This window comes from Bos indicus x Bos taurus, chromosome 3, assembly GCF_003369695.1.
Source record: "Bos indicus x Bos taurus breed Angus x Brahman F1 hybrid chromosome 3, Bos_hybrid_MaternalHap_v2.0, whole genome shotgun sequence".
Lineage (NCBI taxonomy): Eukaryota > Metazoa > Chordata > Mammalia > Artiodactyla > Bovidae > Bos > Bos indicus x Bos taurus.
In genome coordinates this window covers 109,611,711-109,627,169 of record NC_040078.1, presented here as the reverse complement: position 1 = coordinate 109,627,169, position 15,459 = coordinate 109,611,711, and the positions used below count along the sequence as shown (strand labels likewise).

At 52.5% G+C, this 15,459-nt stretch overlaps 2 protein-coding genes across 5 annotated transcripts in view; both read right to left on the bottom strand.

Moving 5' to 3' along the window:
• STK40 (serine/threonine kinase 40) overlaps window positions 1–6,232 on the bottom strand; it is a 38,124-nt gene extending 31,892 nt beyond the window's left edge. Inside the window, exon 1 of one of the 4 annotated variants that reach the window (XM_027537812.1) lies at window positions 5,819–6,232. The gene's annotated coding sequence lies outside the window, so the exon portion shown is untranslated. Of the gene's footprint in view, window positions 1–5,401; window positions 5,603–5,818 lie in introns of those variants that run through there. The other 3 variants (XM_027537814.1, XM_027537813.1, XM_027537811.1) reach the window with 3 other exon arrangements.
• Window positions 6,233–11,907: 5,675 nt separating this feature from the next.
• Window positions 11,908–14,583, bottom strand: LSM10 (LSM10, U7 small nuclear RNA associated). Its single transcript, XM_027537810.1, has 2 exons — window positions 14,082–14,583; window positions 11,908–12,638 (listed from the first exon to the last, which is right to left on the bottom strand). Exon 2 carries the CDS (start codon window positions 12,621–12,623, stop codon window positions 12,255–12,257), a length of 369 nt encoding a protein of 122 aa, XP_027393611.1. The 5' UTR covers window positions 12,624–12,638; window positions 14,082–14,583; the 3' UTR covers window positions 11,908–12,254.
• Window positions 14,584–15,459: the final 876 nt, after the last annotated feature.

Below are 15,459 nucleotides of genomic sequence, written 5' to 3'. Positions count from 1 at the left end.
TCCCACTACCATGTCCAGGCCACTTCTTCCTTTCGGATCCTTGGGTCACAGACTCCCTAAAGCCTTAAGATCCCCTGCCTATCTCTTTTGCCAAGTAGGTGATGATCTGTAAACAGAGGGGACAGCTTCATCCTAAATGATAAGAGCCCTTATCAGTTTTCTCTGGTGCTTTCCCACAACTAGAGTTTCTCCAAAACCAGCAGACCTGTAGACTGCTGGACTGTGTAAGCTCTAGGGAACCCCAACTCTGACCGCGAAGAGCCAGAAGAGGGTTATCACCACTGGGGTTCTCAGTTCCCTTCAGGAAGGAGCATCTTTGCTGGCTGGGGGAAAACCAGGCTGCTCCAGTTCACTAGAAGGAGGCTGAGAAACTACTTTAAAATAATAATAATAATAATTATAAAAGGTACTCTTTGAGGCAGCAACTCCTTTTGGAATTTATCCTGTGGATGCCTAAGGTGGGCAGAACCACACACATGCAGATACAGTCACTTCAGCTTTGTTTGAAGAGCAAAAGGCCGAGAAAAACCTAAGTTCATCAGCAGAGAGTTTGCTGAATAAATTACACAAACCATGATGACACAGTATCACCCAAAATAACCCAGACGTGCATGAGACAAAGTGGAACCATCTCTAAGATAGTAAGGAAATCAGTGCAAGCGACACCACGCTTTCCCTTCTTGGATCTTGGTGACAGATCCCGAGAGGAGATGCAGGGCTGCTGTGGGCCCTGGGCCACCTTCAAGGCCACAGTCTCACCTGAGCAGGTGCAGGAGGAAGAAATGCCCTTGTCTTAGGCCACTTTCCCTTTGACTTTCTGTACACCGCAAGTGCAAGGTCAAATCCTGTGAAAATCTCCCCAGTTCAAAGGGCCTGTGTGAAGTCCCATCTACCAGCACATCCCTCTCTGCAGAGCTCAGGGGGACAAGGACATGAAGGCAGCTCCCTCTCACTTCCCTGATGGCTGAGTGGGTCCCAGGTGGCCTGTGGCAGACATCTCTCCTTCCTGAGAAGAAGGACTGGGTCGGCCAACCCAGCCTCCAGAGTAAATCCCACCTCAAGGTCTCTTTCTAGATGAGACCTCCCGGGCCCCGGGAACACCATCTTTGCCCTGAGGGCAAACTGCTCTTTGGGACCCATCACTTGCTGAGTCAGTGTGGACAGCACCAGACGGAAGGGCTGCTCTGGAGGGCCATCTGAAGGCTGAACAAGTCACAGGAGTCTTGCAGACTCAGCCCCTTGAGTGTCTGAAACACTGAAGAAGTTCACCTCCTGGGCAAATCTGAGAAGAGGGAAGATGAGGAAGGGAAGCTGCCCTTTTCCCAGGCGCTGACTCAGGCAAAACCAGAGAGAAGCCTGGCCCAAAGCTGGACCGAAAGCCACGGACTCTGCAACTGATCCTCTCCCATGAGAGGGCTTACCGAGTGGCTCTGGAGGATCTCCCTGGCCATTCTCTCCTGCCGGCTCTATCAGTCACCGTCAACCAGATCAGGAAGCTCGGGGGCACCTGCCATCATTGCTCTTCCCTCAGTCCTCACTTCCAGACACTCTCAGAGTCCAGCTGACTTTCCCCCCAAACAGCTCTGATCTGCGCCCTTCCTCCATTTCCCATCTGCCTCTGCCTTGATCCAGGCCCCACTGATCCTTACTCTGATTACAGCAAAAACCGCTTACAGAGACAGTGCGTGTTCTCGCTCCAGTCCGTCCTCTCCCAGCAGCCAGAGGGCTCTTGGGAAGATGCACGTTTAATGGTGTTTCCTCCACTTAAACCAAAGCAGCCCCTCACCTACAGAAGTTCAAGCATCTTAGCCCTGGCGCTCGCCTCTCCAGAGTATCCTAAAGCCAGGTCCCTTCACACCCTGTGCCGGAACCTCTTGTGGTTCCTATAGCACACACACACACACCAGCCTGCACCCACGCCTGTGCCTTGATGCTCCCCTGTCTGGAGTGCTTCATGAACACTCTATTCCCTGTCAATATATAGTTTTCATCAAGATCCAGTTCAAGTTCTAAGGCCTCTCCAAAATTCTCCCCAGTCACCTCCCCATCCCTCGGGGAGAAATACCCCTTCCCCTCATTCCCTCTACCTGCCGCACAGACTCCTATGAGACACGCCCCCAACTATCTGCAGGTGCTGATTGGTTAGGAGCCTGCCAGGCCCCTGTTAGACGGCCAGCTCCTCTAGGACAGGGCCTGCCTCTCCAATCTCCTTCTGTACCTGGTACCCAACAACTCCCCAGCTGCACATGGGAGCTTGTGTGTGTGGAACTGGGGTTCTGGATTTGGGGCCAACGCATGTGTGCTTCCTGATGGTGCTAATTCTATACCAAACCAGGGCCACTAGTAGGGACACATATGGAAGAAACTCTAAACGTGTTTTCTCCCAGGCTACTTTATTTTTTAAAAATATGTATTTATTTAGTTGTTAGGCTGCACCAGGTCTTTAGTTGTGCCATGTGAGATCTGGTTCTCTAACCTGGGATTGAACCCGGGCCCCCTGCATTGGAAGCGTTTAGTCTAAGCCACTGGACCACCAGGGAAGTTCTCCTAGTATCCTTTAAAATATGATTTTTTTTTTCTCAGCAGTCCTACTTCTATTTTTTTTAAATGGTTCTTTTAAAGAGCTGAGCTGAATCATCTGCATGGCTCCCATATTGGCTTGGTAAACTCCACACAGATTTCGTTTTTGGAGAGAATACAATGAAATTCTGTGATCTTGTGATCCCTCGGGACACTTCTGACAGCTCCCTGGGACACAGTTTAGTCGCCACTAACTGCTTTGACTAATTCTGAGGAGTTCTTTCCTGCAGCCTGTAGCGTTTACCAAGCATCTCTCAATCAACGTGCATTCCATGTCCAGCTTGTCACGCCTTACAGATCTTCATGACTGCCCTCCTAGGGAGGGCTCTTACTGCCCCCACTTTACAGATGAAAAAGCTGGGCACGCAGAGAATAAGTAACCTCTACTGACCGGCAGGGGCTGGGATTGGAACTGAGATTCTGTCTGAGAGTGGAGCCAAATAGGCTCTTTACCACTCCAGTCTGCTGCCTTCCCCAAAGGTCAAATTAAAGGCAAAAGGGAGCAACCGACCTTACAAATGACCTTCTGGAGGACAGTCTCACCAGCCGGGCTGCCTGAAAGACCTGCAGTCTCAGGAAGAGAGAGGCAGATGCGTCAGGCACTTCTGGGCCCAGCAGAGCAGCCCAGGACAACACAGCGAGCTTGTCACCTGCCACTGGTTGCAGGCAGTGCCATCTTACCAAAGATCCCCCACCCTGCGCCACCTCGCCTCTCTCGGAGGCCTGCCCTGCGGTAACCTCTGAAGAGGTCTCCAGTGTTTCAGCTTCTCCTCTCCTCTCCCTTCTCTCCTGCTGAGGCTCCAGAGAGAGCATTCTAAAACACAAGTCCAACCACGACACTGCTCTGCTTCAATCCGTTTCCCTCGCTCCCTACTGCCCTTGGTACAAACTTCCAAATTGTTAATGTGGCATTCCCCTGTGAACCTGTACTGTTTCACCTGGCTCCAGGTTGACTTTCATACTCCATACTGAACAATCTGAGGTTTCTGGGATAAATTTTGAGTTTAGATGTCGAAGTGAAGTACCTTGCCCCTTTGTTCGTACCTGGCTGAGCCTTCTCATCCTTCCAGATACAGTTCCAGCATCATCACTTCTTCCAAGCTTTCCCAAAACCTCTCCTACCACCCCAACTCAGGTTGAGCTAGAAGCTTCCTTTGCTGGACTCCCACAGCCCTCTGTTCTTGCTGATACTAGTTTTTTTTAGACAATGTTTCAACGATTTGTTTACAGGTCAGTCTCCCTGGTGGCTCAGTTAGTCAAGAATCCTGCAATGTAGGAGACCCGGGTTTGGTCCCTGGGTCAGGAAGATCCCCTGGAGGGGGGCATGGCAACCCATTCCAGTATTCTTGCCTGGAGAATTCCATGGACAGAGGAGCCTGGTAAGTCCATGGGGTCACAAAGAGTTGGATGCAACTGAGCGACTAACACTGTTCACTTTCTCCCTTAACCAGACCATGAGCTTCTTGAAATAAGATTAGCTAACATTTACTGAATTCATTATGTGGCAGACATGGTTCTATGTGTTTTGCATGTGTTAACTTTTAAAATCTTCACAGTAACTCTGTTATCAGTCCTGTTCTATAGCTGAGAACACTGAGGCACAGAGAGGTTAAACAATCTGCCCAAGGCCACACAGCTACAAAGCTGCAGAGCTAGAATGTGAACTCAGGAGTTCTGGCTCCAAAGCTACTCTTAACCTCTATAATACAGGGTACTTGCCTCTCCAGGCAAGGACACTGCTGCTGTCATGCTACTATGTGGGGAATGAATGGATGAATGAATGAACGAACAAGGGCCATCTCCATAATGTCTTAGATTTAAGGGACAAAGAGCTGACACAGCAGAACCATCAAGGAGCACTGGCCCAGCTCACAAGCGCTGTTTACAAACAAGGGTTCTTTTGGCCTTACAAGTGCATATCCTGCTCTTCCTTATTTCATGCAAAGCTGAGCAAAGAGAGAAAGTGCCCAGCCCAGAGTGACTACCCTCTTCTTCATTGCTCTCAAAACTAAGCAAAGCCAACCGGTTTCCTCCTGTGACTTAATACAGAGCAAAGTCTATCTTGCCAACGAAGGCGGCTGTCATCTCTTCCTTCCGCCAACAAACGGGCATCAAACCTAGAGAGTGGGGGTGGCAGGCAGAGTACTCGACGTCTGGAGGGAATCCCGATGCCCCTACCTACTGACTGGAAGGTGGGCCAAGCGCCGTGGGAATGGGCGGGCCTGATGGGGCATGGCAGGTGAAACAGTGACCACAGCAGCAGGCTCTCTCCTCGGAAAAGGCCGGTCGAACACAGCACCGACAAGCAGGTAGCTCGGACCCGCACCTGATCGCCGCCCGGGACTCGAAATTCTCCAGCAGCGATGGTGCCCGTGCCAATGGGTGAGGGCTCGTGGAGGAAGCCCAGGCTGGAGAAGAAGCTCTCCGGGGACTCGTTCCAAATCTCAAGTCACTCTCGGGATCAGGAGGGCAGTACGGAGAGGAGAGGGTACCTCTTGGGAAAAACCTGCGCCTTCACTTGGTCACTGACTGACCAATTAACTCCAGGCAAGGCTGAGCTGTGCCGTCTCCCAGGGCTGGGACCGAGACACCCCCGTGGCCACCCGGTACCCGGCGCGCAGGAGCTCCCGCCCCCTCCCCCGCCCCCTGGGAAGAGCAGACCCCAGCCGGGGACGGCGGATCCGCTGTTGTCATTTCGGTCAAGCCGGACGGCCTCAGGCTGTCACCCTGATCCCCTTGCCACGGCCGCTGAGGCCCGCCCCCGCCAACCCGCATCCCCGGCCGGGCTCCCGGCTCCCCTCTCCCGGACCCCTGCCCTCACCTTCCCCCGGTGCTCAGCGCTGCTCGCCCATAGTCCGTAGCCCGGAGCCGGGGCTACTCGGCGCTCCGTCCCGGGGGACCGGGGCCGGGCAAGGGGCGTGGGAGCCGCTCACCGCCGTCTCCCGGCGCAGCCTCCCGAGCCGCCGCCGCCGCCGCCGCCGCCGCCGCCTCCCTCCATGGCTGCAGCGCCGCCACCTGACAACGGAAGTGACGCACCGCCCCCTCCTCCCGGATAGGCCGCGGCCCCGCCCCTTGCCCGTATCTACAGCCCACGGCTCCGGGATTGGACGCCATCTTGACGAAGGGCGGAAGCCTTCAGGTAACAGACCAGAATCTGATTGAGGATTGGTTTAGGGTGGGGCTCGGGCTGAAATCTGGGAAACGATTGGAGACAAAGACTCTAAGGGGCGGTACTTACCGCTTATCTGAATCTGCGGTGAGGTTGGGCCGGAGGCACCGCCCCCGCCGCTACTCCACTGAGCCTCGCGTGCCCTACACTCGCCCTCCCGGATCTGGAGACTTCTCCAGCAGCTGAAAGATCGGCCGGTTGTAGTATCTTTGTCAGAGAACTGGCTCTTTCTTGACCCCCATTTCTCGCTTCCTGGAGCTTTGTGCGGCGAGCGCTGGCGTGGGGCTCATCAATGACAGGAATTCCTGCCGTAGCCCTTACAATTCATTTCCCTCTGGGCCCCTCGCTTTTGTAGAAATCCCGCTTCAATCTGAAGATCCTTAGAGTCTCGACCAGTCAGGTTAACAGTGAAGAGTTCCTGTTAGCTATTCCAGCCACCTAACCTCAGCCCCTCCTGCTGCAGTTTCGGTCCCTTTCTCCTCCTTCTCCAGCAACCACGCCCTCCATGAATCAGCTTCTTGCACCAGCAGATGAGCCCTTTAAAGGGATTGCATCAGGCTGATGACTCACTGGGGCCCTCTGAGAGCCTGGCTTCCCTCCGCTGGCATGCAGAAGCAGCTAGAAGGGCGCCGTGGTGGCAGTACCCGCGATCATGGACCCACTCCTTTGTCTCCGAGGTGTGAGCCAGTATGCCAGCTGCATATGACTGTCTTAACTCCTGAGTCTCTTTCCAGCTGTGTTATTCTGTATCCATGTGGGCACACGTGTCCAAGCCTGTGTGCACAGCTCTGGATTTTCCTAGGGTGTGTGGCCAAGCACTTACGTGTATGCACGCATTTGTCATCTCCACACAGGCAGTGACTGCCAGGACATGAGAGCTGATGTGAGTGAGTCTGGCTGCCTCCTCTTGTGTCCTTGTCTTTGTCTCTATATGCCTAGTGCTCACTGAGCTGAAAGGGCTGAGTAACAGTAGTAATCGAAACAGCAGTAGTATGTCAGACACTGTGTTAAGCGCTTTAGAGACATCAGCGTTAAGGAGTCTGTTTGCAGATGAAGCAGCTAGAACTCTGAGAGGGAAAGTAACCAAAGACACATAGCTAATAATGGCAGAGCTGTGATTTGAACCAAGTCTGGCAGGTTCCAAAAAGGTTGGATTTGAGTCCTTGCTGTGTCTCTTACAAGTTCAGTGACTGTGCAAGTTCCCTAATCATTCCCATCTGTCAACATAGGGATAATACTTTGTGGGCTCACTGTGAGGATCCAGTGAGTGTGGAAACAGCTTCTCATGGGACCTGGTGAACTAAGAGTGCCCATACTCCTCTCAGTACAGTGGAGGACTGAAAGCAGGCACAAAAACGCTGGGCCCGCCCCCCCCCCCCCCCCCCCCCCGCCCCCAGCTCCTCTCTCTGACAAAGGGAAAAGCCTAGAGATTCCGGAAGCTCTGACAGGAATGAGTGTTGGGTTTTCCAGAGCTCTAATTATCAGCTAGATGAATCACTTAGAGCTGACACCACCATCCCCAGCCTCAGGAGGCTCTCAGCTGATTCAAAATATAGGATTTTAACGAAGAGGAGGAGGAAGAGAAAGAGGGGAGCAGGAGAGGTAATGAATAGAAAGGAAAGGTGCCAGCCAGAGGAAATGAAAAACTGTCATCAGGACAGCAACACGAGGAGACCACTGCATCAGACACACACATACTGTGACACACGCTCCTGCTGGCTCTCCAACTCTGGGCATCTTGGCAGACGACGCTGCCATAACAAAGTGACACCTGTCACAACAGCATGAGATGGTTGCTTGACGATGTACAGGCAGATCTGCCTATTACAGAGGGAGAGGAGGAGACCTTCAACCCTAGGGAGCTTCCTCAGGCTTCTGAAACCCAGCAAACCTTTCCTACTGGCTGACTTCTGGGTTCTCTGTGGCCAAGCCCCTAGAACAAAGGTGTGCAAGTTTGAGTGCTGGCCCATACCTGGTGGCTGGGTACCATCACTGTTAGCAGCGTGCTTGGTTACTCCATTGTGTCCGACTTTGCGACTGTTTGAACTGTACCCTGTCAGGTTCCTCCATCCATGGACTTTTCCAGGCACAAGGGATCTTCCTGACCCAGGGATCAAACCTGAACCTCCTGTGTATCCTGCATTGCAGGCCGATTCTTTTACCCACTGAATCATCAAGGCATTGCTTATCTTTCCTGGTTACCAGTATCAGGAATGCTGGAAGGCAGAACAGTGCAGTAAAGATCATGGAGTTTCAGGCATACAGACCTGAGTTCAAATCCCCACCCTGTTATTCACTGGCTCTGTGACCTTGAGCAAGTCAGGTAACCTCTCTGGGTTTGTTTGCTTATCTCTAAAATGGGGCTACTAATACATACCTCTAGGGCTGTTGTAATGATGAAATGAGATGATTCTTTCATTTCACAAAGATTTATGGAGTGCCAGCTGTGTGCAGAGCACTGAGTTGGATGCTGGAGATCCAGTGGGACCAAAAGGACCACAGCTCTGCCCTCCTGGAGCACGTGGAGCCCCTGGCACAGGGCCTGGTGCACAGTGAGATTCAATAAGCAGTAGCTATTTGTGGTGACCATCTTGGCATTCTGCCATTATCTTAATTACGGGGCACAGGGAGACCCCTCCACCTTCTCCCTAAAGAAAGAGGATCTCAGCTTCCTCGACTGAAAAATGACAGAATTGGACTGGATCAGGGCTTCCCAACAGTGTCACCTTGAAAGCCTCTTTTAGTATTTTCCATCCACATGAGCCTCGTATCTGGTAAGATTTTGTACAACCTGCCATCAAGTCATTTCTTCCTTTTTATTCATTACAGCTTCATATTACAGCTATGAGAGCTTGTGATCAGGAAGAGGAAGCCAGTGGCCCATCACGCTGTTGGTAGAATTCCAGCCTGAAGCAGAGATCAAGTCAGCTTGGTTAACGTTCATAGACTATGTGCTGTTCCTCTGGTCCTTCTAGAACACTGATAAGAGCTCAAGGGACTCCTGCTGCCCTCAGGGACCCTTCAGCTAGGCATTCCAGACTGGAACTCACTGAACTGGATGTTCTTCTGTGGGTACCATCCAGCTGAGAGCTGGAGAGGCCGCACCACCCTAGGGAACTGAATGTCAAGCCACAGCCCACCCAGTTCTCCTCAGATCCCTGGTAGTCCCCTTCCCCAGGTGAGTGAGCCTCCTGTCCTCTTCTCTCTATGGCCTGGATATGCCCTCTCACTCAGAATTCCTGAGTGCTCAGTCATGTGCCGGCTTGAACAAAGGCCGCAGTGATGACCACAAAACCCAAACCTCAATGGGACAATGACATTTTGAAATACATTTTTCCTCTCTTCCTTGGTGTCCCTTGGCTCTTCCCTTATACAGTTAGGTTACTATGCATTCATTACGCCAGGAAACAAATGACAAGTCAGAATGCAGAGTTCATTTTTAGCTTCTGAATTCTAAGAGCCTTGCTCGCCTTCAGGGAGGGATGGAAAGAATATCTGTGCAGATCTAAATTTAGAAAACTGTAAGGAGGGGGATCTGGGAGACTGAGGCTTGAGGGGGTGGTCCCTGAGAATAGAGCAGCTCAGCCTCTGAGCCAGAGGGCATCCGCTGGGTCTCAGGGCCCGGGAAGCAGGAAGACGTGTGCTCCTTTTCCTGGTGGACTGCCAAGAAGTAACAGAACCCTCTGCGCTGCACGCGGCAAATGGGGCCCAACTCACCCAAGACCCTAGGAACTTGCTGGGCCTGACTTGCCTTAAAAAGTAAGAGTGAGAGTCTGAACACCAAGAGGGGGACAGGTTACGATCGGACGGGAGGTGAGGAAGGAGCACCTTGGCAGCATCCTGAGTGGGCTGAAGACAGAAGACCAGGACAAAACCAGGACATCTCGGGGAACACCAGTGGGACTGCCCTTCCTGTGCTTTGGCATCTTGAAAGGAAATGCCCTGGAATTCAACTGATTCCAAAGAAAGTGATGGGGAACCCTGAATTGACTGCAATTAAGTTTCTGCCACTCTGGCTGAGTAAAGCAAAATATGAATTCAGTTGAGTTAGAGAAAATTCAAGTTATGTTTCTTACACACTTGAGATTGGAACGAGCTATACTCCTGACCCACAAGGCCCTGTATCATTTGCCTCACCTCTTTCCCATTTCTCCTGTCTCACCTGTCTGCTTCTCCTCCACCAACAGTCATAGTGGTATTTGGTTATTGCCCCCAACCCTCAAGCTTTCCACCTCAGGACCTTTGCATTGGCGATTTCCTCTGTCTTCCCTTGGCTCTTTAAATGGTAGGTGCCTTCTCAGTTTAAATTTAACTTCTTCAGACTACACTTTTGGAAATAAAACCTATTTTCTCTCCATGTGCCCTGTTTATTTCCTTCCTGTTTACTTCCTTCCTGTATATTTTTCTCTGTTCATCTCCCCCTCCAGAACGTCAGCTCCATGAGAGCAGGACCCCTGTCTCTCTTGTTGCTCCCTCAGTAGCTGGCACTGTGGCTCATATTACTTGTGGAATGAATGACCCATGGCTTGCCATAGCTTGGTGGCACTGAGCTCCCCCCAATCCCTACCTGGGCCCTGGTCAATTTCCCAGCAGTCCAGGACCAGATGCCAAGACCCATAACCTTGGTAGAGCTGTGCTCTACCCCAGGGACTTGGCATTAGTGTATCTCAGAAGGTCTTGGTATCCTGCCTCCCACCTGTCTTTGGAAGCACAGAGGCCCATTGGGATCTGCGCAGAACGCTTACCGAACTTAGAGAATGGGTCCAGAGCCGCCCTTCTCAGCTATCCATGCTAGGCTTTCCCTTGCTCTTTGGAGGATGTGGAAGTCGCCCCTCCTCCCTTCAGACGCCCCCACCCCACCCCGCACACCATTTGAAGCCTACCTCTCCTCCACCTTTAGGCTGAACTCCCAGCCCGGGCCCTCTTTCAGTGTGGCAGCATCTGCAGACACGTGGGGAATGTCTGTGACAGCGGCAGTGTGGGGAGACTCCCCACCAGCTCATCACACCGGAGGAGGCGGTCTCCCCGCGGCTGTGAGAACACAGACATTTCCACAGTGACGACTCCCTTCTGCACCTGCCCTCTGGCTTCTCTTACCCGCAGTCTTCTCGTGTTGCTCTCCTTAAGTCTAGCTAGCAGAGGCCTGGCAACTCAGAGCAGTGGTGTTCTCCCTGCTCAGATCCACTGTTCTCCCCCGTGGCCTCTGAGGCCTCTGGGTAATAGAAGAAATACAACAGGCAAAGGACTCCTGGTGGGTGGGTGGGTGGGTGGGTGTTAATAAAGCAAATTTTCAGGCTCCAGATTCTGTTTTCAATCCGGGGATCCAGGAAGGTGGTTCTTCGAGACATTCCAGCTGGTTCTGCTGAGATGGTCCAGGGACAACACTTGAACAGACTGGTTTAGAATGTACACGCAGTGACTGTGGGCTGCCTGCGCCCAACCAACACCGCTCTGCGTCTCCCTCGGGGAATGTCTACCTCCGGCCCGAGATTCTAAGTCCCTCTCCAGAAGGGACCAAAGCTTACTGGACAATGTGTGCTCAGCAGGAGGCCTGACACACGGCAGCTGCTCTGTGGATGTTTGTTTGATGAAGACAAACTCTCTGATTCCAAGGGACAGAGTCGTTTTCACGAGATGGTAGTTGGCCTGTGGCAGGGCTGCCAAGGCTGGGGGATGCAGTTACAACAAAGGCTGGGGTTCTCATCCCGAGACCCCCTTCTTCCCTGAGGGTCTAATATCAGAATCAGAGCCTGATTTCCTGCTGCTGGATAAGCTCCTACACTTGAGGGGAGGGTCCGGGATTACTCCAGGCTCTCCCCCAGGAAAGAGATGAACAAGCTCTCCACCGGGAAATCTCAACAGAAGAGTCGCTTTCCCCGACCAGACTGAAGGCCTTTCCTACATCCTCAAACTTTGCTGCATATTTAGTATCACTGGGAAACTTAAAAAAAAAAAAAAAAATCCCACTGCTTAGGCCACAACTCATACCAATTAAAGCCAAATAGGTGAGGGTGGGCCAGGTGACTCCAATGTGCAGCCACGCTGGCAACCCAGCACCCTATGACACCAAGACCAACAGGGAGCCCGGCACACAGCAGAAAGCACGAGGCACAGACTTCTCTGCATCCTCCTTTTGTTTCATGAGAAAACAAACACAATTGCAAGAGAAATGGGGCCCCTCAGGCCCAGAGTATTTAATAATCCTCAATGCAAGAGGGCTGAAAACTGACACAATCCCTAAATCAGTAGAGATTCAGATAAATAATGATCCAAAGGGAGGGTTGTCATCTACCCCAAGGCCACAGTCAGATAACTAAAATTCCGGGTCCCAGGGTGAGTCTGAGAGGTGAGACCCTGAGAAAGGCAGCTGTGACAGGTGACGTCTGTCAGACACCAGCTTCTGGGCTGGTCCTGCTCCCCTCCCAGGTTCTGGGTGGGCAGGGAGAGCAGGCTTTGGCTCAGAAGAAGTCTGCAGGAACCTGAGTGGGGACCGGGACAGGCTTACTTAAGAGTTTTTGGAGGGAAATTCCTGCCGGCCTTGCCCCTTGCTGCCAAAGTAACGCACCCGATGGATGACCTGCAGCTGCTGCTCAATGGTCGCGGTGATGTTCACGTTGTCGGGGATGTGGACGTAACGGACATTCCGGCCTGTCACAAAGAGGTCGTCCAGCTCCACCTGATGCCCCCAACGGTCTGTGTAGGTGACCTGGGCCAGGCGGATGTTCATGAAAGCATCAACGTTGTCTATGCGTCCGTGGGCCACGCTCTCATCCCGCAGGTCCACGGTGGTGACTTGGCCCTGGAGGCCCTGCAGCAGGATGATCAGGCTGTTCTCGGAGATGGTCCGCTCCTTCACTGAGTGGCTCACCTCCATTCTTCCACGCTTGCTCTGGGAGGGGCACACACAGGGGAGCTGAAGCAGGCTAGGGAATATGGGTGCTAACTCACCAATGTCAGCTTTTAGCACAAAATCCCCAGCCCAGACTTCCCCAAGTATGCCCACCTCCTCAATTTTTATGCCTACGGAGCGCCCTTAGGTGCTTTCATGGACACACCTTATAGAATCCTCACAACACCTTGCAAACCAAGGATCACTTACACTCACTTTATAAACAAGGAAAATTGGGCCAGGAGATGTTAAGTAACTGGCCCAAGGTGCTGGGATTCAAATCCATGGCTGCCCAGCTCCAATTCCCACACCCAGGGTTCTGAACCCTCATTATGAGAATCACCCAGTGAGTTTCTGGTCACCACACCCCAGAGGTTCTGATTCATTTGGTCAGGGGCGGGGCCCAGGTACCCTATTTTGTAAAAGCTCCCCAGGTAATTCTAATGTGCATCTAAACGCAGAGACAAGGAGTCTGAGAACCACTCCTCTAAAGTGTAGTTTACACCCTTGCTGCTCAAAGTATGGTCTGTGGACCAGCAGTTTCAGCATCACCCAGGTATTGTTTCGGAATGCACAATCTCCAGGCTTTCCCCAGATCTACTGAAAGAAGCTGCATTTTAACACGACCCCTAGATGAATCGCTTCACCAGTTCGCAGACATTAGTGTGCCTCAGAATCACCTGCAGGAGGGGTTAAAGGATTCCCCCCACACCCTTTCTAACTCAGTCCGTTTGAGGTTGAGCCCAAGAATGTGCATTTCTAACATATTCTCAGCTGATGCTGATATTGCTGGTTTAGGGCCCACTGAGAATGACTGGTCCACACGATGCTGCTGCCATGTAACCAGGAATTTAGACAACTGTTAAAAAAAAAAGGAAACGGTAGCGTATATGGCACATAGGTATTGAAGGTAGAGAAACGTGGAGGTTGGAATCCCCACTCCACCCACACTCTGGCCACTTACTTAATGTCTCTGAACCTGTTTCCCCGTCTATTAAACCGACAGGTGAGGTTAACAGGTTCTCAACACACTGAGTGTATCTTTGCTTTCGACACGCTCGGATGCTGTATTAATGTAACTGTCTTATCCATCCCCCATTTTCAGACCTTGAGTGCCAGGTGTTTGAATTTCTTTCCTTAAGACTTCACTCAGGATCCCGACAGGGCTGTGCAGGGTGGCATGAAGTGTGGCAAGCTAGCTACCCACTCCACTGACAAGGTGCTAGGAGTTGGGCCGGAAGACTCTTAACGACCCCACCCAGGTTTCACCAGGCGTATCCGCTCAAACGAGGGTTTCGGGGAGCACAGTGACTGCAAAGAGGCAGGTCTGGGCCCGAGGACGGGGCTCGGGCACTTCCTAGGAGGGTCGACCTCGAGAAAGCCACTTGGCTTCTTCAAGCCTGTTAGTCCCTAGAGTGGGGATGGTGACGACCCTTTACTCACAGAGCGTGGGAGTGGGCTTGGGAAGAGCAGCTAAGCTCAGCAACCGGGAGGAAGACGCTGGGCCCGCTCCCGCCGCCTCCGTGGTTCCAGGCTCGCTGGCGCTCCGCCCCTGGCTCCCCAGGCCCGCCGCGCGGGTTCCTTCCGCTGTGCCGCTGCGCGTCGCCGCCGAAACTAGCCGGCGCCTAGCAGGGCTGCCTCCCTCTCGCTGCGGGATTAAGACGCTATGGCAACCGCGGGGCCGCTCGGTCCTTCCGGAGCACGAGAGCGCGGCCGAGCGCAGAGCAGGCGTCCCCCGCGGCGAGCCCGGAACTACAATCCCCAGAATGCCTCGCGGACTCGAGACTCGCCCTCCTGCTGCCCGACAGACGTCACTGGATTATCTTCTCCTTTGGAGTCATTCTTTCATCCAGCAAATGAAATAATAGCTTCCCTGGCGGCTCAGTCGGTAAAGAGTCCATCCTGCAATGGAGGAGATCCGGGTTCGAACCCTGGGTTGGGAAGATCCCCTTCTGGCAACTCACTCCAGTATTCCTGCCTGGAGAATCCCACGGACAGAGGAGAGTGGCCGGCTACAGCCCGTGGGGTATCAAAGAGTCGGACACGACTGAGCGACTTTGACTTTCACCTCTTTACCATCTGAGCCACGCCCCTTCAAGGTTTGAGTGACCTTCATTAATGTGTGACAGCACCTGGCACACTGGAGAAGTCCCATGAGTTAGGCTTAGGTCATTCCTTTACCCTCTCATTTACTGGTCTCAACCTCTCTCAGAAACCATCCCTTTTTCCTCCTTCATCACAGCTGGTCTCTTCTTATCCTAAAAATAGAAAATGTCTTTCTCCTCCCTGGCAGCTACTCTGTTTTCCTACCTTCCACAGTTGAACTTCTCAGGAGAGGCCTCTGTATCAGTGAATCTCCAGCTGGGAGTTTTTTTTGCAACCCCATTTCTACGTGAGACTGGATTTTCTTCTTGTGGTGGTGGTGGTGGTTTAGTTGCTGAGTCGTTTCGGACTCTTGCAACCCCATAGGCTGTAGCCCGCCAGGCTCCACTGACCGTGCTACTTCTCAGGCAAGAATATTGCAGTGCAGTGCCATTGCCTTTTCCATTTCTTCTTGTACTTCAGTCAAAACAACATAGCACAATGGGCTGAACGCAGAAGCAGATATGAGAACCTGTCTTCTAGGAGGACAGACATTAAACAGATTTGCAAAAATATAAGGCAGTGTCACTCTTCTCACCAGATTTAAAAATATAAAAGGCGATGGCACCCACTCCAGTGCTCTTGCCTGGAAAATCCCATGGACGGAGGAGCCTGGTAGGCTACAGTCCATGGGGTCGCTAGGAGTCGGAAGCGACTGAGCGACTTCACTTTCACTTTT